The sequence below is a fragment of the Tiliqua scincoides genome, chromosome 2 (genome assembly GCF_035046505.1).
Source record: "Tiliqua scincoides isolate rTilSci1 chromosome 2, rTilSci1.hap2, whole genome shotgun sequence".
Taxonomy (NCBI): domain Eukaryota; kingdom Metazoa; phylum Chordata; class Lepidosauria; order Squamata; family Scincidae; genus Tiliqua; species Tiliqua scincoides.
In genome coordinates, this window is record NC_089822.1 from 214,338,357 (window position 1) to 214,361,699 (window position 23,343).

The 23,343-nt window shown below is 43.5% G+C and overlaps 1 protein-coding gene across 6 annotated transcripts in view; it reads right to left on the reverse strand.

Annotated features, from left to right (window-relative positions):
- Positions 1–23,343, reverse strand: part of IQSEC1 (IQ motif and Sec7 domain ArfGEF 1) — a 452,630-nt gene that overhangs the window by 119,124 nt on the left and 310,163 nt on the right. Inside the window, exon 1 of one of the 6 annotated variants that reach the window (XM_066614254.1) lies at positions 1,680–1,926. The exons of the other annotated variants lie outside the window; for them this stretch is intronic. Coding sequence (XP_066470351.1) covers positions 1,680–1,744 — 65 coding nt within the window. The 5' untranslated portion in view covers positions 1,745–1,926. Of the gene's footprint in view, positions 1–1,679; positions 1,927–23,343 lie in introns of those variants that run through there. 6 annotated transcript variants of the gene reach the window in all.

Below are 23,343 nucleotides of genomic sequence, written 5' to 3' on the forward strand. Positions count from 1 at the left end.
ATAGCATGGACATAGTAATGAGCATGCCTCTGATATGTGTGTGAAAACTGGACTTCATACTCACATGAAGGAGCAGAATTTCTCTATAGAAATTACAGAAATCTGTCATTGTACCTTATTTGATTTTGGTTCTTTCTTCTTTCCACAAAAGCATGTACTTAGAGATGCAAACAAAGCCAATCCACGTTGATCTGGACATAAATCTCATACTGTTCTTTCTCACAGCCATTGTCCTGCTTTTTTATTCATGGATCTCATGGATCTCGTTCTTGTGCAAAATTTGCAATAATCCACATACATGCAATAGTGCAGTAATGTGCAATAATCCACATATAGTGCAATAGTACAACTAAAATGTGTGGCATTATTTCGGAATAAAATAACAGAACAAGCCTATGTATATCTACTGAGAACCAAGTCCCACATATTTCAATCAGACTTATTCCTCCCCTCAACAAGTGTGCATAAAATATGTTTACTTAAGAATAACCCCCAACTGAATATTGTAAAGCTTATTCCTAAGTAAGCATACAGAGGCTCTGCAAATCTGCAATTTGATGAGAAAAAAAAATATATGTATACGTACAATGCACAAAGACTGGAATCTGTAGGGTAAGGAGCAAAAACTGAAGTAAAATGTGACAGAAGTGCTGGTGTGGATGTGTATTCATTAAAGACTATGGTTTCAACCTTGAACCCAGGTCAACATAGCAATGGCCTTCCCCATCTGTAATCACTGACAAATTACCCATAGCAGTTAATGACTTGGGACAAATACCAAATGAAGTACAAAAGTAGTATCTCAACCCAATCCTAACCGTATCTACTCCCTGGTAAGTGTGCATAAGGTTCCAGCCTTTGAAGCAGGGACTGGTATTTGCATTCACACAGCTCTTTTTATTAAAACATTCAAATATATTAAGGAAAAATATTGTGAGAGAAAAATGGAGGAGGGGAGAAACTGAAAATATCTGGAACAAACAGCATCTTTTAAACAGAGACTGCTGCAAGTTTCATATTTTCTTCAGGAAGTAAGGAACAGGAGAGCTAAAGAGTTAAACTTGATTTCATGTTGAAATCACTACTACAGCTGTTAATTGCAATTCTGGGAAGGGCATACATCTTTGCAGCAGCACACAGCTTCTGAAAGCAGGCAAGTGGGCTAAGGGCACCTGTGATGACAAGCCACACTGGAAACAAAGCTGCAGTTGGCCGTAATCAAGATGCATTTGCAAATCATTCAAAACTTTGTAACAGGATGTTATGTGCAGTAAGCAAATTGAATCCTTGCGCGCGTACCAGGGTGCAGCAAGCAGAGAAAAGGCAGGCTGTCACTATACATTGTGGATTTTTTTTTTAATGTGCCTTTACACATTCTGGGGGGGCTTTTTGTCCTTAGAAAGAGCAGGTTTGTGTGCCCAAACCCTGTCACTGCTGCTGCATTCATCTCTGGAGTGCAGTCTGTAGGAAATGGGTTTGCTTTTACAGTTTGCACGGAAAAAAAGCAGTGGGGTTGAACAGTGTAAAATCCTTTGTGTCACCAGTTGTGCAGCGGATCATTTTGCTTGCCTAGACACACGCGCGCAACCCCCCCCCCCAATCACGTTCACCCAGTGCAGAGACGGAAAGGCAGGCACTGCAAGCCCCCTGGTCTCGGCAGGGCAGGGGCAAAGGCTTACCAGCTGTCAAGCTCCAGCTCCAGCAGCGACTGAGTCCTCTCCGAGTTACAGTGCAAGCACCACATGGCTACAGAGAAGGAGTCACAAGGAGGGGACCGGGGCGCCTCGCATGTCCTCCTCGCGCCTTCGTCCCGCACTGGGCGGCCCGGGGAGCCACTTGGGCTGCAGCAGGGGGTCCTCGGAAGGGGCCCGGACAGGCACGAGTCCTGGGAAGAAGCGCGCGCTCCCGGCGGCGCGCTCCACTCACTCACTCACTCACACATGCATTCCGCTTGCAGCAGCAGCAGCAGCAGCGCGCCAGGCGTGTCAGCTGCGAATACCAATGCCGGAGTGGGAGGGCGGTGCGCTGGTGTGCGGAGCGAGGGGGAAGGGGGCGGGCGGGCTGGCCGGCTGGCCGCAGGAAGGGAGCAGAGGCTGGGCGGGCGCTTCCCGGGCATTGCAGGAATGTGCCGAGGAGGTGGCTGCCTGCCTGCCTGCCAGAGCAGCAGCAGCTCACCAGCCTTCCTCCGCCCCGCTTCTCTTCACGTGACGGAGAGGGGGGACTCTGGCTGGCAGCGCTATTAATAGCCGCATTCCGCTTCCACGGCCAGCCGCTGGGCTGCTGCGCGGACGCTGGAGGCTGCTGCTTCCTCCCCAGGCAGGCAGGCAGGGCACCCGGCTTGGGACTGGCAAATGCTCGAGCGCCCAGCCCCCCCCTTCTCCTCCTCCGGAGCAAGGGCGTGTCTGCTCTCCCAGTTAAGAAAAGGACTTTAAAATCTCCAAGAAGCCTGCCCAGCCCCGCACGCCTGCAGCTGAAACCGCGCCCAGGGGCTCCTCAGCGGGGCTGCAGAGAAAGGAGCGCCAAAGGAGACTCATCTTTTAAAAGGGGGTGGAGAGAAGCCTACCCCACCCCCCAGGGGATGCCACTGCCTGGCTTCTGGAGCTGGAGTCCAGCCACAAGCCTGGATTCATCCCCCTTTTCCCTGAGAGACTCAGAGCAGGGTGCAGTCTGGCCCCCTTAGGTGCTGAAGGGCAGCTGGGCACATGGGGAGCACATCACCTGTGCCCAGCACCCACCTGCTGGAATCTTGCACCACCCATTACCTTCACTGATGCCCTGAAAAATCTCACTGGCTCCAGCAGCTGTCTGTACATGTGGTTGGGCCAGCCCTGGTGCTCAACCTTGGATCAGGAGGGCTGGATGGTTTATTACTGAGTGCTGCCAAAGCATTCTGCCTCTGTCTAGAAGCAGGCTGTCTCCTTTTTTGACATTAGAGCCAAGTTTAGGTGTTCAACACTGATTTTCAGGGATTGAGTCTTGGTACAAATAAAGCAGCACAATAGTCCAGTTAGATGGAAACACTAATTGCATTTCTCCAAAATAAGATCCAAATCACACTTCAGTACTGCCCAGCTTGTCATAGCAGCTCCCCCCCAGTGGATCATGTGATAAGTGGATCACTCACCCTCAGGTGGTGACTGGGTCATGTGATTTGCTTCCCACCAACAGATTTTGGTTTTGCACACCACTGAAACCACACTGAGAAGCCATTCATGTTATGAACAAGCCCTATAGCCTGTTTGCCACAACTTGTGAAAAGCTCCCAAAAGCCTAACAAAAAACAAAACAATCACCAGAAATTCAGAGACCGTCTAGATTCCTTTAATATATAAAACCATTTTCCTTTACCAAGTTCAGACATAACTTCCAACCGGATCTGGAAATGGAGAACAGCTTCACACTATCACCAATGTGGCTTTTTTCAGAACAGTGGCTGAGGTACGTGTGCCTGAATAGAAACAAAGTCCTAACGCCTCCCCATGCCTGACCCATTTCACTCTTTTTTAATTAAAAAGGAATTAAAAACCACTGGACCACCATATGCATTCCATGTAATGTGTAGTTTGACCATAATGTCCTGGAACTAATCCTGGCTAATAACTGACATTTCAGTTTGCCTGGAAAACCTTCAAAACATAGGTTAAGTCAAGAAATGTGATCTTGAATCATGACGAAACATTCACCAAAACTGTCTCATCAACTCCACAAAAGGAATCTCTGGTTTCACATATCTGCCACATCAAAGTTTTTTTATACCAGTCCGGTATTTAAGTTACTAACAAGATAACACTCAAATAATTATTTCATTAATCAATATTGTTTAAATTATATCTAAGAAACTTGTAGCACAGAGTACTGTATAGCATACAGTCATGCACCACTTAACGACAGGGATCAGAACCACAATCCCTGTTGTCAAGCTATGCTTGATGGAATCTGGACCTTCCACAGGGAAGGGGATGCTCTGCTCCCTTCCCTCCAGAGGGTTGTCTGAGCTTCCCAGTGTTAATGCAGGAGACATGCATGCACCCATCACTTTTATCCCCTCACTCGCTCATGCTGCCCGTCTCCTCCCATCTTGCAGAGCTGGGACACCTCCTCCTTCCCTCCCTGGTGGTCCATCCATGGTGTGTTGCTTGACACTCCTGAGGGAGGAATCAGGAGTCATGATGTGAATGGTAGTGGGTGGTTCATCGCTGGGGTTCATAAGGAACTGATTGGCGTTTTCTGCACTTCTGCACTCACTCCAACAGCAGAGCTTTTAATTACAGATTGGATGGGGACATCAGGGGAGTGTTAAATTAAAACTTCAACACACACATACACCACCATCAGCTCCGTTTTTTCCTGAGGAGTTGCGCCAGACTTTTTTGTTGAAAAGACTCTGATTTGAGTCCTAAAGGCTGCCCGTTAAGACTCATGCATAAGTTGAGTCAAAGGGGGTGGGGCTACACTCAAGTCTCACTGCAATGGATCAGCACATCCCTGCCCTGATCCATGCATACATGTGTGTGTGTGCATGCACAGGACTTCTGCGAAGAATTTTATCGGGATACAAAGTTTCTTTTTGGCCTCTTCCCAAAGTGGGAAGAAAGGGGGCAAAACAGAATGGGGAAGGGTGGTGATGGGGCAGACAGAACAGTGGCGGGGCAAAACAGGGAAAAGGAGAATTTCAACAGTCAGAATAGTCCAGGTCTACCAGGCTTGCCAATGTGGAGCCCAGGTCTACCGTTATGAGCAGCACTGACAGCTAGAGACAGTATACAGAAAACCAAACATTCCTAAGGGTGCAATCCAAACCTGCGCTGGAGCAGGCAAGCCAGGATGCTTACGCTACATCCAACACAGGTTCGTTGGCAGCAGTGGCTCAGCCAGAGGCAAGGGGAAACTCTTCCCCTTACCCCTGGGTAAGGGCTGCTGACCCCAATGGGTCTCCTCAGATCTGCACCACCTCTGGAGGTAGCGCAAGTCAGAAGAGAGCGGAGCAGCTTGAAGCCGCTCTGTTCTCCATGGGGAGGAGGGTTGGGATATGGCATAAATGCTGGGTCCCAACCCCACCTCCAACTCCCCCCACCACCACCCCTGGGGCTGCCCATCACCCACCCTCTCTCTGCCCAGAAAACGCCTCCTTCTCTCCTCCCCCGCCCCCCCCCAGACACAAGCAGCTGTGGGGAAGCTTCCACCCAACACAGCTTTCTCCCATGGAGGTGCAAACGTGCTTTATGGCACGTTTGTGACCCTGCTGGGCTGGCCCAAGGGACTTGAGCCAGCCCAAGTCACCTTTAGGATTGCGCCCATAGTCTCTCTAAAATCTTTTAGATATAGAAAATCATTGCAGAAAATTAGCATCATGGTATTTAGGCTCACACTAGAATGGAAAGTATCCTGTGTGTACCAAAACTTACTTTGGCAGCAGCTGAAGTCCTGCAGCTCCTCAGCTCCTGCGTCCCTGAGCTCCTATACTCCCCTTCATGGTGAGTGGATCCAGAAGCCAAAGAGCTACTGTATCAAGCCAGTTTTATCCCAGATTTGACACTGTGTTGTTATGTATACATTCCTCAGCCTGGTGCATATGGCTTGTGGCGGCAGCCGATGGTAGTGCCCCCAGTATCCCATGCAGGGAGAATCCGGGGGAGATCAGAAGATATAAGATCCCAGGAAATTTCTGGGGTCTCTTTTTGGCTCTGGACCCAGGTACAAATTACCACCTTGCACATCCCTCTCATGGGCCCTGTGCATGTGTGTTTTAAACTACATTTTGGAAGATCTAACTCTTATATTTGATATACGATTGGTTCAAAGAAGTTCAAGAAACTGAGATCATTGACCTCCCCCTCCCCACGTTGTTCACGAAAATTCAATGGTGTCAGCAACTGTGCAAAATCAGTTTTAAAAGAATCCTCTCATCCTCCACACATTTGTTCCAGGCAAATGACTTCAAAAATTACAATTTGGCTAGAATACTAGCACTAAAAATAACACTGTAATGTTCCAAATAATTATTCAGGGCACTGTTGGATTTTATGTTCATAGTGAAAAAATACAACATGAATTTTTCTTTAATTGATGTTTACATCAATTAAACACCCAAATTTAAATGCTATGCAGAATAAAAATAGGGAGCATCTTTAGTCAATGGAATCATATACACACCCAATATTCATGCTTCATTGGGACAAAATACATGTGGTGTTCGAGACTCATGACAGATGTTCTGACACTTTTAAATTACAGTGCCCATGGAGTGGAAGGAACAAAATGAATCAGGGCTGTGTTACCAATGGGTAACATCTTTCCTTTGCAAAATTTCCCCATTCAAAATTTCCCCCTCCAAGCTGCTATCAGTCTCACAGGGAGAAAAAAGACAAATACAATGTATCTACTAGATATTTTCCCCAGTGAGGCTAACAAAAATGTCATGTGGGGCAGGAGGAACAGGATTCTATCAGGAAACAGATAGAGACGGCTAAGAGGGCAGGTAATCTTATGGTTTAGGAACTGGTTGAAGATCAGGAAACAGAGAGTGGGTGTAAATGAGCAATTTTCACATTGGAGAGAGGTGAAAAGCGCTGTGTGCCAAGGATTTGGGACTGCTGCATTTCAACCAGTTCATAAATGACCTGGAGCTAGGGATAAGCAGTGAGGGGGCCCATGTTTGTAGAGGACATCAAATTTTTCCAGGTGGTTAAGTACAGAAAGGATTGCAAAGAGCTCTAGAAGGTTCTCTCTAAACTGGGGAAATGGGCAGCAAAATAGCAGATGCGTTTCAATATCAATGTAAATAAGGGCACAATCCTAACCCCTTATGTCAGTGCTTTCCAGCACTGGCATAGCGGTGCCAATGGGGCATGTGCTGCATCCTGCAGTTGGGTGTCACTCACAGAGGCCTCCTCAAAGTAAGGGAATGTTTGTTCCCTTACCTCAGAGCTGCATTGCCCTTATGCCAGTGCTGGAAAGCACTGACATAAAGGGTTAGGATTGCGCCCTAAGTGTAAACTGATGCACACTGGGGCAAGAAATAAAAGTTTCACATATACATATATTGATGGGTTATGAACTGACTGCAATGGATGGGGGGGTGTATGGATAGCTAGATGAATGTGTTGATCTAGTGCAGAGGTCTCTGTGAGTGCCCAAAGTTGCAAATGTTGTGTGGAGCAGGGTCAGCCTTAGGGCAATGTGACCAATTTGGTCAAAATGGGCCCCACACCTGGAGGAGCCCTGCACCAGGGTGGTGAGTGGTGGGTGGTGAGTGGCGAGTGGTGGGTGGTGAGTGGTGAGCACCCGTAGCCATAGCAAGTCTCTCGCTCTGTAGCTGACCCTCCGGCATGGAATCTTCCATGCCAAGGTGTTGCGAGGAAAGCGTGGTGAGCAGAGCAGTGCTGCTGGATGGCCCTCCCTGGGTTTGACTGGCTTGAAACTGAACCCCCTGGAATCACTTGGCAGTGATGTAGCTGCTGCATGCCTCACTGCTGCTACTCATCCTGGTGAGTAGGTGTGCTTCCCACTGCAAAAATGTTTTGCATTGGGCCCAGCAGCTCCTAAGTCCATCCCTGATGTGGAGTCATGATTAAATTGTGATTCCCTTAAACATCTGAATAGGCCACTGTGAAATATTTCTCTGGTGATTTCCTGTAAATTCTTTAAAATAGGGGAGAACAAAAGAAGAATGCATGATTTTTTTTTCATTCTGATTATCTTTTCCTTATGAATATTAGACTCTAAAACAAATAGATTATATCGTAATGTATATTGTTACTTTTGGCATAAGAATCAATTTTAGACAATTTAAATTATAAAATACTATTCTATACAATGTGCTTCGCATGTTACTCATGCAATAATTAAGCACAACCATATTAATATTAATTTTTTGGGTTATTCCTACCTCTTTCTGTTGTGTGACCTTTCACTTGACCCATTGTTTTCTAACTGAGAGCAAAAAATGTTTAAATATCTATTTTGCACTTTTACATGTGTGGGAGGTCCTGTATATTCAATGAGAACTCTGGAATTACTCTTAGCTAGGGTAACAATTACTGCTGATTTAGATGACATGAAGTACAAATTGCTGTGTGCTTGTAATTACAAATTGCATTTGTTGCACTCCAGGGAATTTATAAACATTGACATTTTTGTTATTAACATGTTAAGTTACAGTGATTTATGCAAAATGCTGAACAAACCAAAATCTTATTATTGATCTGTTTATATAAGAGTAAAACAAAATTGTCTCATTTTGTCATTAGTGTGTTTGGCTATTTCCAAGCAAACACAATGAGGACTAGAATGTATTAAAAGTGGCACTGAGTCTTAATAAATGTCTATCAAGTGCAGCAATTCTAATTTGTCATCTAAAAAATTACAATACTTCTTTTAGGATCTTCCTACATCCCTATTTGAAAGCCAGAACAAAATGGAGTCTCAATAAGGAAAGCTATTGAGGTTCTCACCTCAAAGCTTAAAAACATGTGCTCCAAATAATTTGGTTTATCTGGATAATGGAGCAAACACAATAGCTCAGGGCAATCCATTGCTTTTAGATGAAACAACCCATAAAGAGATGGAAACTAAGCTATCATCCAATTAGGAATTATTAAGCAAGATGCCTCCCTGAAAATAACTGAGCCAGCTACTCTTTCAATCAAGTGTGCATAGGGTCAAGTCACAAATCTGTGTGATCCTTTCTGCGAAGTGAGAACTTTAGAATGCTATTTCCTAATTGATGGTATACAGGAATTTGGTAGTGGTAGGGGAAGAGATAACAGAACTGCTGGTGAGAAGCCTCCCTCCTTGCTGCAATAGATATGTTCCCAGCAGGCAACTGTGATTCTTTGAAGTCCCTGTTTCGTTCTTTGTCAGAGAGAGAAAAGAAGTGGTGCACAAATGTAAAGTTGTCCTCTGAAGGAATTATTTTGCCCAATTCCCCACCATGCAGCAACTATTTACAATCATCTCACAATGGGATCATTGGATGATGCATTTAAATGGGTAGAGCATGCAACACACTTCAAGGGCATGAAACAGATTCACTCCAATTCATTTGGGAAATCAAATTTGTGAAGCTCAAATTTGTGAGTTCCTTTAGAGTTGACCATGCGTTTTTGAACTTTCTTCCCCAAGTCTGTGTGATGATCATTGTGGTATAAAAATATTGAAGGTACATGATTTTTAACTATAAGAATTTAAAGTAAGGTTGTAAAAATGAGGGCACTTGATTTAAGTTGACAGAAGGCTCCCAGCAGCAGGCCCCAAATCAGTGTGTGGGCCTTTCTACATGTCCCCAAATACCAATACCTTGTACACAAGATACACATAGCACAGTTTGTGCATTTATTTCCAATGTTTTGTGCAAGCTGCAGCAAAACGGCTGTGCAGGTCCCTTGAGTTGTGTGTTTGCACTTTTTCTCTAGCTGTAGCAAACTGAAGTCTGGATTATGTGGTTATTGACTGGAGAAAGGCTGACTAATAAGCATCTTGTCTTGGACAGTGGCCAAATGATTATGTTTCCGTTTAATGGAAATAGAAGATATTTTAAAAAAACTCTTATTAGGCAGTTTGATTTTAATTAAGTTGTGAATCCAGGCATATCTAACTTAAGCAGATTCTAGTACTTGTGTGCTATATTTAGCTACAGCTGGGCATTGGACTGAAGAACAAAATAATAAGATTTTAAAATAATGATAAGCAATAAAAATAGTTATAGTGATATTCAGTCCAAGTCTCATTTCAAAATCTAGGTATAAGCACTCAGACATTCTACTTATTTCCCTTCACTCAATAAATAAGTTAAAGAGGCTCTTAAGCAGCATTATTGTTATCATAACAGGTACGAACAGTGGAAGACTTTTTGTTTCCCCCTAAACCACTGATTTTCAACCTTTTTTGTCTCATACAAAACTGACAAGGTACTAAAATTGTCAAGGCATAACATCAGTTTTTTGACAACTGACAAGGCACACTATGCTACTGATGGGGGGCTCAGATCCCCCAATGGCCTTACTAATAAATGACGCTCCTCCAAACTCCCACAGCCCACCTGCAGACCATTCATGGCACACCAGTGTGCCATGGCACAGTAGTTGAAAATGGCTGCCTTAGACTGCCTACTTATTCAAGTGGCAATTTTATTTGGAAAAGCTCTTTTTTGTTCACTCTCAAATATTTTGGTGATTATTGAAGAAAACTTCTGCACAAATTAGTTCTGCTTTCAAACATAAAAGTTATAAAACTTATCACATTCTATTAAGTATACAAAAATAAATTGCTTAATCTGCTGTGATGCAGCCAACTTCCCAGAACATGTTTATTAATTAATGTCCACTGTAAATGCAAGATAAATAAATTAGAAACACATTATGGTAATTAATAGAGTAACAGACTTAGGGTGCAATCCTAACTTGCATAGGAATAGGCAGGCTAATTGGCCAATGCTGTATCTAGTGCAGGTTTGGTGTGGCACAGGGTGCAGCTCAGAGTAAGGGGATAGTCCCCTTACTGCAAGCCACACCACAGGCAGCCCTATGGGACTACTTGGATCTGCGCCCACAATTTCGTGGGCGCAAATCCAACTAGCACGAGTAATGCTGCTTGAGCTGGAGATGGGGTTGGGATCTGGCCTGTGCCACCACGGCCCTCCTCCCCACTCCCAGGTTTGATTCACCCCCATGCCTCCTCCTCCCGTTCCTCCCTCCCTCCCACCCCGTGTCGGTCTGCCCAGACCAGCACAAACCTACCTTCTCCAGGTGCAGGGCTAGCTCCATGAGGCCAGCACACATCTGGGCACTAGCCTATCCTACTCCTGAGTTGTTACAAATTTACTGTATGCATGCTTGCAATGGCTGGGAGCACAAGGGACTTGTGCTGGCTCTGGGGGTGGTTAGGATTGAGCAGTTAATCCTAGGGCACCAAAAGGACTTAATTAGTCCTTCCATAAGATCCTTTCCTTCTATAAAGAGAGGACTTCAACAAGATCTAAAGCATGGGTGTCAAACTCATTTCATCCTGGGGGCCACATTGGATTTATGGCACCTGCTGAGGGCCAAACTCCAAATGTGGCACCCGGAAATGACCTGAATACAGGAAGTGATGTCACTTGTGACATCACTTCCTGTTTCTTTAAAAAGCTGAGTTTCTTTAAAAAGCTCTGCTACCTCCCCCCACCCCATTCTACCACAAAGCACCCCCCCACACACCATTCTACCTCAAAGCTCCCCCTGCCTCCCCACCACCCCACACACCATTCTACCACAAAGCATCCCCTGCCTCCCCCATCACCCCATGCCTTCTCCTGCCCTCAGACCCCCTCCGGGTCTGGGCGAGCTCCAGCAGTAGCCAGGGGGAGTTGCAGGGCTGGAGACGCCGCGAATGACGCCTACGACATTCTGAGAGTTGGGGATGCTGCGTGCAGCGTTCCCAGCCCTCAGAACTTTCCTCTGGCTGTGACCGGAGCAGAGCTCTGGTCACAGTTGGAGCGAGCGAGGGTGGGGAGCCCCAAAGCTCCCCCAGATCATGGGGGCCGCCCCAAATGGCTCTGTGGGCTGGATGCGGCCCGTGGGCGTATCTTTGACACCCCTGATCTAAAGAATGGACAACTCAAGTATTAAACATGAGCATCTCAGTTTTTAAAAAGGTGAAGTTCCTTAGGTTCTACCCAGGATAGTATAAATTACACATAAAACTTCCAAAAATGGTAAAGCAAAAGTCAGGTGAACTGCTGTCCACTCTATTTGGAGTTACATAGTTATGTTTGCCCATGTTGATGCATGCCTGAAGATAGTCAAGAGTATAAAAGCATCATCAATTTTATCTAGTATAGATTCAAAGGCAGAGGTTGTACATATGCCCATGCCCTTTTCTTCTCCACTATTGCAGCCACTGCTGGTAAACATCACCTGGTAAGTATAACATCACTGGGTAATGGGAAATTTCCAGATTTTAAATTTCCAGATGTCCCATCCCCAACACAGCGTCAGGGGCCAGGGGGTCTAGGAATTTAGAAATAGCTGGCCTAGGAAAGATGAACTACTGCAAAGATTTTCCCCCTACCAATCATCCAGTAAGCCACAGGATGCCTGAGCAATGTGGTGGGGGGGGGGGAGCAGCTGCTCTTTGCCAGAGAGAACTTTTTATCCCCAGGAGCTGGCCAGCCAAGGGCCGAGGCTGTGACACAAATGAAAAATCTCTTCCCATCCATCACAGGCCTTGGATACCCAAAAGTTGGGTGGCTAAGGTCTGAGATAGCAGGAATACTACTTCACATATGGCTGCAAGCGGAAGTGCAGTTCACTCTGCCCCTATTTTGGGCATGAACGGATGAAGGGTGGTGGTGGTGGCACAAATGCATATGAAGCCCCCCAACAGAACTTGTTTCCAAATGCTCATAACGAAGAGCCCAATCCTGTGCTCAGTGGCACAGCTCCGTGCCGCTGAGCACTGCTATAAACGTGCCGTCCAGCATGTTTGCTAGCCGCACCGCCGGGCTCCCACCCGTGCTAGCCCTGCGCTGGTCAGTGCTGGGCTAGCGCGGGGCGGTCACCCAGCTTCCGTGGACCGCCAAGCCGCGGTACGGTAAGTGGAGGCGGTGACGGGGAGGAAGCATTCCGGGGAGAGGAGAGGCCAGTGGGGGGCAGAGAGAGGGCAGGGGAGGAAGGGAGGTGTGCCAGGGAGAGGGAGGGAGGCAGGTCCGTGGAGCTCTGCTCCGCAGGATCCAAGGCACTCATGGAGGGCTCCGTGCACTACATGAGCATCTTTACCGCCGACTTTTTGGTCAGCAGTAAAGTGAGTAGCCCCATCACGGGGCTGCTTCCCTTCTCCCGAGGCACCTCCCACATTAGTCCGGGGTGCACAGGATCCAGCGGCGGCTGTTCTCTATGCCACCGAGCCTGGGCAGCTCAGGATTGGGCTGTCAATTGGTAGCAGCCTTAGCTCCAGTTCTTATGAAGGACAAATATTACGTGCTATTGTCTATGAGGTCTAAACTGGATGATGGCTAATAAGATAGCAGAAAGTGAAATCGCGGTTAGCCTTAACATTGCAATAGATGTTGTACTCACAGTAAACTTATCAGGCGAGATGACTACATCAAACTTATCTCCTATCATGAATACATTACATGGTTAACTATGTTCAGAATAACAAAATGGTGTTATCAATTTGCATCCCTTCATGCTGATACAGTACATGGTATATATGAGCAATGCCTCTATTTTTAAAGAACATCAAACCATTAAGCCATTTCTGCCCAACATTGCATATACATAACAAGGATCAAATGTGTACACCTGTGGGCTGGGCACAAATGGGTTAATCTGCTTTTCTACAGAACAGAAAGCTAAACTAATCCTTACAAGGTTTTTTATTTTGCCAACAAAGTAATTAACAAAGGCCAGTTGCAAACACCTAACTTGGAAAATTTGATGCCAGTATTAGGAAAGACTCTTAAAAATAAAACTGTCAGGTTTATATCAGGTTATATTAGGTTAATACCAGTCAATTGCTAGCTATACTTCCCCAGGAGAGGGGAGGGTAAAGACTTCCCTGTTTTCAAAAGCATTTTCAATTGAATATCATCCATACACCTATATTTTTATTTTATTTTTATTATTATTAACAGTATTTATATACCGCTTTTCAACTAAAAGTTCACAAAGCGGTTTACAGAGAAAAATCAAATAACTAATGGCTCCTTGTCCCAAAAGGGCTCACAATCTAAAAAGATGCAAAAAGAACACCAGCAGACTGCCACTAGAACAGACACTGCTAGGGTGAGGTAGGCCAGTAAAGTAATTTTAAAAGTAATTTAACACCTTTTATTTAATTGTTTGAGTTGTTATAGTACAATATTGTTCAGCATTGCGCCTTGAGCATTCTTATGAAAAAATGTTCAATATAAGTCTATGATGCATGCATACACAGGACACAGTCAGTCTTTTGATGACACAAGCCTGTCTAGCACCAGCACAGGCAGCCATCTGGCAAATTCCACCATCCAGGGACCTAAGGATCACCATCTAACGCTAGCCCAATGGCTTTGCAGCAACAGTGTGATTGATCTGAACAGTTTGTAAAGGCTTCCAGTCAGGAACTGAAGTCTGCAGCCCTCTCGTTCTCCCCATAAATGGTGTTGGTCTGACTTAGGAGCTGATATGCCCGCCATGGCCAGTTGTAAAGGTATTGACGATTACTGTAGGGCTGCTGGGCCATACAGCATCTTGTGTCAGTGATATCAGCACAGTACATCAGAGTTGTAGATGACACCAACATTGTCCAGTGATAAATACTCAAGATATTCTTACTGCTATTCTTACACAAGCTCTGAGTCATTGCAGGCAAATAACTCAGCAAACAAGTGCGCTCCAGATCTGAAGAAAAGAGGACACCACATTGAAAGTATTATAGAAATAAAGTAAAATATCATGAAATGGTAAGACACTGTTGCAGGGGAAGATGTCCTTACTGTTGCTCATCACTTTTAAAAACTTAGCAATTGCTATTATTTGGAATATAGCTACCTTATGATTGTATATTGGTTTTATGCCACTTTAATTGTTAGAGCTTTGCAAAATGTCTCCAGGAAATTTCAGTTTCCAAAAATGAGCTAAGAATAATCTCTTGGCACTCCATGGCCACCCTCATGGAAATACATTTTCCAAAAGCCTCTGGCAAGGTGAAATTATTGCTAAATGAAGCTGCATTTGTACTCCGCCTCAAGTCGCTAGCATGCTTCTAGCACGATGCATTAAAAAAAGAAAAATGGTGTCCAACATACTTCAGAGTGTTTTTGTGATGTTTAATCATTGCTTTATAGCTATTAAACTTACCGTAAAGTTATTAACTTCTGTATAATGCTTTTAAAACCTCAAGAACAGATGACTCTTTTAGTCCAAGTTCAAAAACCCCTCCTCCACTGCCTCTCCTATTTGCCATACATGATGACTGTGCCCAGTCGTTTCCTCAGAACAGGGAAATATGACATTATTCATGGTTTCTACTAGTTCCATGGTGGCCATGTTTTCCAGCCCCAAGCTCACAGGAAAGATTGCTAGCATGGTGAGTGTGCTAGAAACTGAATAACAAATGTGACCTGAGCATGCTAGAAGGAGATGAAAAACAGCTTTCTTGTGCTTCTAGTACTGGAAGTGGAAAAACAAACACAACCTAAGTTTAAATTCTGTTGTTATAAATATACCCTAAAAGCACATACTACATGTGGTACAGTAGTTTTACAAACAACAATTCTGGGAAGGAAATACACGGGGGCCCTCTATCTGCAGATCCCTTATCCAAGGTTTCAATTAACCATGGATCAGATCTGTGCCCCCCCCCCCGTACTTCCACCAGGTTTCTGTTTCTCAGTCCATAATTTCTGCTGTGCCTCAGTCATCTTACCTCTGTTTCCCAACTCTAGAAAATATCCAAACTCCCTTTACATAACTGGACTACAAAAATTCAGAAAGACCTGTTCCCTGAGCAGTTGGAATCTCCGTGATGTGGCTATTCCATGCTACCCAACCAGCTCTGCCAACTGGTTCACAATACATAATACCGTACCATACAGATTAGCTTGTTTTCTTCCTTAATAATGCAAGTATTGGCACAACTATTGAAGTTAGCATATTTATGGGCATTAAGGGGGGAAAGGGGCAATAACTAGTATAGTTATCTACAACTATAGTTGTCTATTAAAACCTTTTTATTTTGTCAGGTCTTTTCTTTTTAGATGCTACTATTTGTTTTTAGCTCTTCTCTCATTTTATACTTTTATTGTATTCTTTCTTATCTTAAATTGACTGTGTTTTATGCTATTTTATTGTTGAATTGTAAACCACCTTGAGCACCCAAAAGTGGGAGGGACACACGATATGTCTTCTAAATGAATAAATACTGTACATAAAATCATGTGTACATGCACCCAACATGGAAAGTCCATTGAAGCTTTTTTCCCTTTAAATTTTAAATAGTGCCTGGAGTGAAGGGAGGGATATGTAACCACATGGGAGCTACAGATACCAAGGTGCTGCAGTTCTGCAGCATTTCACAACCCCCTCACTTTAGTTAAACAGGGGAAACAAACACCAAATTTATGTTTTTAATAACCTACAGTTTTGTCCAAAGTTATCTTACAAAAGAAGGAAATGGTTGGTTTTTGTGTAATTTATTTGTAGTATATGTAGATATACTATACTAGTTATTTTAACACCCATGGAAGACAGAGAGAGAAATTAACTCTAGTGGAAGGGAATTCCATAGCATTGCCATAGAGAAGGCCACTCCTCTTGTTGCCACCAACCAAGTTTCAGCCCACAGACCTTCCCCAAGACCGCAGGGAGTGGGTAGTCCCAAATGGGAGGAGGCTGACCCTCTGATACCCTGGTCCTAAGCTGCAAAGAGCTTGGTTAACCTTTGGTTAATCTTTATTACAGGAGCAACAGCCCAACAGAGTCAAATTACCATGCCTCCATGGGCCACTATATTCTGCACTAACTGGCAGTTTCCATTCATTCTTCAAGGGCTTAATCCAGTTTGAATGTGATCAGAATGTGGTTCCCTGTGGTCAGATGTGATTAGTTCAGCTAAGGCCATGCTAGTACACCAGTAGAAGCTAGGCAAATCCCCCCCCGGCAACCGCTCCAATCTGATTATCCAGGAGTAGCAAAGAGTCCAGGAAGACAAACAAACTGTGTGATGGGCATAATAGCGAATAAGAGCCAACAGTCCATGCTCATTCTTTGCAATGTACAGTTTGCCCTGGCAGGGCCAGTCGTAGATATTAGGGTATCATGAACAGGCACAGTCTTTATTCATGTTAATCTCCTTCTGGACCTTGAAAGGCAAAAAAGAGCCAACAGCTTACTGCTGCATAGACTATAACCAAGAACTTGTGCCATTCATCCAGCTAATGAACTGGACCTATTGCCTGGTTACATAAATATATATACATTTTTTCATGGTAGGTATACATACACTGACTTTATTACTCTCCAAGTGCAAAGACAGTTTCTCTAGGAAGGCAGGGGTAAATATTAGAAGGAACAAACTCTGCAAATTTCTTTCATCAATATTCATTGAAAATGTGTGTAAGGGAGAGAGAGACAGAGAGAGAGACTTTCCTCAATCAGTGCAATATAGGACACTATATACCCACTTTCTCCAAGTATTTTGTTAGCAATCATTAAGGTAAATCTCACCTAATAATTTACATCAGTGTTTCTGCTTTCTGTGTTTTCTAACCTGTTAAGTTCATATTTCTCTGTTTGCTTGTGATCTGTCTCGTCAACCACCTACTTTGGTTAACCTTTATTACATATTGATTTCTTGAACTACAGAAAGAGCTAAATAGACTCCAAGAGAAACAACTGGGGAGCTAGTACACTGAAGGGAAAAGTGGACCTCTGTTAGACCATCACTGGCTTCATTTTGTTTCAAATGCTTTGAAGCCAAACAGATTGACTAGGAATTTTTTAAATTAGAATCTAGATTTACTAGTTTCTGTCATCACCAATATCAATTTTTTCATTCTCTCCTGAATAAGAATAAAGGCATATGAATCTAAATTATAAAATTTCTTATTAAAACAATCTGATTCTCAAGGAATTGCAAGCAAGAGAAAGCAAAGAGTCCAACCAAACCAATACACAGAGGCTGATGGCCTAGCCTCCCTCATTCTAGGTTTCAGTATGATCTTCCTAATTTTTTTGAAAGGAATATGGATAACAAAAAGCAAGTTGAGAATGCTATTCACCTGCCTATTTAGCCTTGAATATCATGCCACCTTTTGTTTAAATTGTGAACTGCATGTAATCATCTGTGCTTCAAATAAAGAAATATAGCTAATGTTTCACAGTTTCACTGCACCTCAGTACCTCTATCCAGGTTATATTTTTCTCCTTATGTAACTGTAAGTGACAAATAGATTGATGACTTGATGGCAGCATTGTCTGTATTGATTTCAGTACTCAGAAAAGAAGAAAAACAAAATCAATTGTGCATCCCAATAATTTCTTAGCAAGCACATTATTTAATCATGCTGGAGTTTTATCATTTCAGCTCTTGCCTGACATTTTCAATAACTCTTCTACACAGCTAGCCTCACATTTTGCCAAGCACTATCAGTCATATATTTTTGGAGATATACAGTGCTCAAATCATAGGGGAATAGGTAAGCGGAGTCTTCAATGACATCACAAGCCAAAATTCAACCACACCTTGCTGCCCCACTATATAGCCCTTGATGAACAGAAGCTAAGGGGGTGGTGGTGGAATAAAAAGTCAGAAAAATTGATACATCTGCTTTTCACTGTTTTGGTAACATCTGAAGCAACCCTCAACAACCAGTTTTGCCATCGGTCACATGGAGAATTTTGCTATAACAGCTTCCTTTTCCAGCAGGTCTATGTTTGCTTACTATGCCACTACTTAGTGTTATGTTGATCGTTCTCATTCTTACTGTTTGTGATGTTTTTCTTCCTATAAGCAGCACTGGATCGTTGCAGAAGAGGATTGTACTGTGTATATATATATATATATTTTAATGCACAGACCTAATCATGCGCAGGCTACAAACAGTGCGCAACAGATGACAGAATAAATTCATGTACACATGAATGTTGGCTATTAAGAACATCAGAAGAGCTCAAGTGTATCTGATTTATGTATTCCATCATTCCATTTAACACAATGACCAGTCAGATGCCTCTGGGAAACACAGATATATATCACATATTGTGGGCTGAGGATGAATGCAGATTGTAAGTTCCTTGGAGACAGGGAACCATTTATTCAGCTATGTGGCTGGTCATTGTTATCTACATAAACTGCTTTGTGGACTGCTTTTTGTTGAAAAGCAGTGTGATGTGCTCTATCTGGTGTGCTCCCTGGGGCATTTGGTGGGCCGCTGTGAGATACAGAAAGCTGGACTAGATGGGCCTATGGCCTGATCCAGTGGGGCTGTTCTTATGTTCTTATGAAAAGCAGTACAGGTATGCACCCCTTAAAGACCTTCCGGCCAGCAACAGGTCGCTTATGTGATGGCTGCTGCTGGTCAGGAGGTCGCACCCCCCAAACCTCTGAAGCTGAAGGGAGCTCTGCTCCCTTTGCCTCCAGAGACTTTTCTGAGCCTCCCAGAGGTAGCATGCAAGCTCAGAATGTCCCAATCGCACGAGAGACGTGATTTCTGGCTTCCTGTAGGAAAATGGAAGTCGCATCTCTCTGGCATTCTGAGCCACGCAGATGTGCACTGTCTCTGGGAGGCTCAGAAAAGCCTCTGGAGGCAAGGGGAGCAGAGCTTCCCTTCACCTTCAGAGGATTCACATAGCCCTGCTTGACAAGAAGGGTGCTGGTCTGCATCCCTGTTGTTAAGCAGCATACAACAGTATATAAATATTCTCAGTAATAATGTATCAATGTGAACATATGCTGATTCTGAATTTCAAATGTGTGAACTCAATTATCCTTAAAACTTTAAATTATCAAAACAAAGCCCACATGGGTTGAAATCAACAGCAATGAACTCCTATATTTAGGCTAGAACTAGACCTTAGCATTCACTCATGATAGTGCAGGTACCACATCCTCATATAACGTTATCCTTCTCTTTCCAGTTAACATGTAGTAAAATAGATTGCATGACAAAATGACGTTGTGCTTGGAGTTTGCTGACTTATACTCCACTACTTGCCACTTGCAGAGGCAGCGAAACTCTGAGTACAATTACATGACATCATGCTGTGTGTTCTGCATTATTGGGAGAGAGGAAGAAGAGGAGAAGCAGGAATTCTGTTTCTGGTAGTAGCCCCATATACTCCTTAATACTGAGTTCTAACTTCGTAGAATGGAGAAACTCAACATAGCATAAGATGGGATATACAGTATTCCTGAATCAGTTAAAAATCTGATTTACATACAGACATAATGATTTGCAACCATTTGATGTTTTCAGGTAATAAATCTATTATAGCTATCACAATGCAAACAGTTGCAGGTTTCTGTTTTTGAGGGTTTTGTTTTGTTACAGCAGATAACATTACTCAGTAGGGCTGGAGTACCTGAATTAATCATGAGCCCAACCACTGACTGTATCCAGGAGTCAAATTTAAGTTTGATGCCAAAAAGGTAAAAAGAAACTTCAGGCAACTGAACCATATATTTTTTTAAACAACATAATCTGCTTGGCTAGTATTTTAAGTTTAGTTAGCAGCTACTAAGCCCTACTGAAATCAATGAGAGTTAATCATGACTAGCTAACCCACTTGTTAAGCTACACAAACCTCTTGTTAATAGGACTAACACAGCTGCAGAAAGCACTATTTTCTGCCTGAAAATAGCAGAGCTAAAAACTAAGAAGTGTTTATCTGGAAGCAGAACATACTCTTTTATTATCAAAGTAACTCCTCAAAATGCCTCTGAGAACAAGAGGTGGGTCCTTTCAAAGCCCATACTAAGAGAGTACAATATTCATAGCTAGTTTTCCACCAGAACGAATGCTGCTTTTGTACATGTTTTGCTTAATGGAAGCTAAAGCAAACTTGGCTGCAGGAAATGTTTTCATTTTTGCATCTCTCTTTTTTCCTATCCTTGCATCACCCCCCCCCCCCTTTTAAAGATCAACATGCGAGACTAAAATAGACTAAATACTATTTTATGTGACACTGTTAAAGAGCATATGGGCCTGTCTGCCTAAGGAGTCAAGGGAAGAATGCTCAGAGCTTTCCTGGCATCAATATTTTGGCACTTCATATGTCCTTAACAGTTTCTCCTTCTGCTCTTCATTTGATTAAGCCGCTATTTTCCACATCAGAGAGAATTTTAAATCAGTTGAGGTGCTCAGCATTTCATTTAACATGGGAAGAAAAAGAAAAAGGGTATCAGACAAAGCACAGTGATTCTGCCTTTCTTCGTTTTCAGATGTTTATAACATTCCAGTTGCTGTACTTGCAACTTGACAAATGAAAGAGGAACTGAAACACACAGACCACAGCTTTGAAGGAACAATATATCAGAAGCCTAGTCTTTGAAAACAAGTAGTGTGGGTAGATGTAGTGATATGCGAATGGAATGGAAAGAATACACACAAAAAGTAAACAATACATTCTAGATGTATTAAAGACTGGTTTGAAGATAATACATAACATAGAGCAAGATGGAAAACTGAGGACCCAATCCTATCCAATTTTCCTTAGTGAATGCAGCCCCCAAGGTAAGGGAGAACAGAAAATATTTACCTTTACCCTGTGTAAAAGCCCCTTCTGATCGCAAATGGGTCTTCTTGGACCTGTGCCAGCTCTTCAGCTGGTGCAAGTCCAAGGAGACAAAGGGAGCATGTTGGCTGCTCCTAGAAGTGATAGCACCCAATGCAAGATGCCCATGATGGGTGCCACCCCACCCCCCACCCCCGCCTGGTTGCTCCTTCTCCATCAATATACCTGAGTCAGTGGCCCTTCCTCACGCCAAAGTCAGGCATGGGCCAGACCAGCTGCTCTGGGGGCATTCCAGAAGCATGTGGTTTCTCTTGCTACTGGAGTACTATTGCTGTAATGCAGCTACTGCTGCTCAAATGCTAGTTCCAGCCAGTGGCATACCCAGGGGCTGTGGCACCTTTAGGCAGCAATGGTGTGACATCACGTGGTATCACTTCTGGGAAAGCACAAAGAGCACATGCACATTCATAGCAGTGGCTGGGATGAAACTGCCCCAGCTGCCGCTGTGAGCTCAGGTAGCAGGCACTCCAGTAGCTCTCTCACTCACAGAGGCAGCTGGTGCCCACTTTCATACGGAGCCCAGGGGTCGTGCCCTGGCTTGCTATACCCTGGATATGCCACTGGTTCCAACAGCAGTAGAGCTGTAAGGGATCATGTCAGTTAACTGAGCCAAAAAACAGGGAAGATGCTCAAGTAAAAAAGCAGACAAGATATGCATGTTCCAGACAATTCACTCAGGGGTAGACAACTGCAGAGACACCAATTTGACTTGGGGACTACACATAGACAATCCATAGAATAAAGCAGCTCACAAGTGAATAAAGCAGCTCACAATATTTGCATCCTGCTATTCCTTGAGTAAGCTCAGAATAGTATGCTGGGAGCATTTTCACATCATTTTCACAATGACAATGCTTACATATTTTTTTAAAAATCACAAGCAAGTACAATCCTTTATGCTAATTTTTACAGAGATATCAAAACAGCACCAGGCATGACAGTCTTCAGACAACCTGCCTGAAGGCTACTGCATTTAAAAGATTGCAAAATAAATGTCGATTCCATCATGATGTGTCATCCTTGAACTACTGGAGCTCATAGCATATTTACCTTGATGTTATAACACACATTGAAAAGGGAGTAACAGTTAATACCAGCAATATTTTTCCAAAGGGTACAAATCATCACAATTAACTATAGGCATTTCAGGAGGGATTCTGTTCTAATTTTACTTATTGTCAGCTATGGAGAGAAGTTTTCCTTGCAACCTTTGTAAGGCAGAGGAAGAAGGAGAACAAGCTAAGATCAAACCATCTGCGACACTGAGCAACCACCACCAACTTAATAGGGCATGTTTAGCAAGAAATGAGAGGAAAATATACCTCTTCATGTAATCAAACTGTCATTTTTTAAATTGGATGAAGTTTCTGGCACATCACCAGTATGAAAGAGCTGTATAATTGACTGTTATAATTACACTGTCAGAGTGTCTTCATAATTTATTAGTTCACAGATTTCCTAGCAACAACAACAAGCTAAGGAATGAATAAAAGACTTTGAGGAGTGACTCTCAACACACATGCAGGCAAAAAAAGGTAACATTCACTGTGTGCTAATAAATTTTTCAAGAAAAATAGGATTTTATTACTTTATATAATTAAAATGTTATGTCCCAAATTGGCTATCAGTACTTTCCTCAATTCAGATATGAAAGCAAGAAAGAAGCAAAACAAAATATGTTCCTGGGTTTAGTATTTACACCTTGTGACAAAGGTCTTAACATATCTATCTAGCAAGAAAATTCTGGAATCCCCCCCCCCCCCACACACACACAGTGTGAATAAATACAGGTGGTGCCTTGGTATCCGAAAGGGATCTGGATTCAGACCCCTCATGGATACCAAAAACGTGGATAACCAAATTTGTGGTTTCAGCGTCTTTAAACCTCCAAAGGCAACTGGAGCTGTGTTTTCTATCCGGACGGCTTTCTGAAGCCCACAGAGGCTGCACAGATCTGCCTGCGGCCTCCGTAGGCTTCAGAGTGAAGTCCGCAGGCAAGAAAACATGACTTCCACTTTCCCTTGGAAAACCGGAAGCAACGTTTTAATGCCTTTTAAGGCATTCTGGGGCCCAGGGAGAGCTTCTG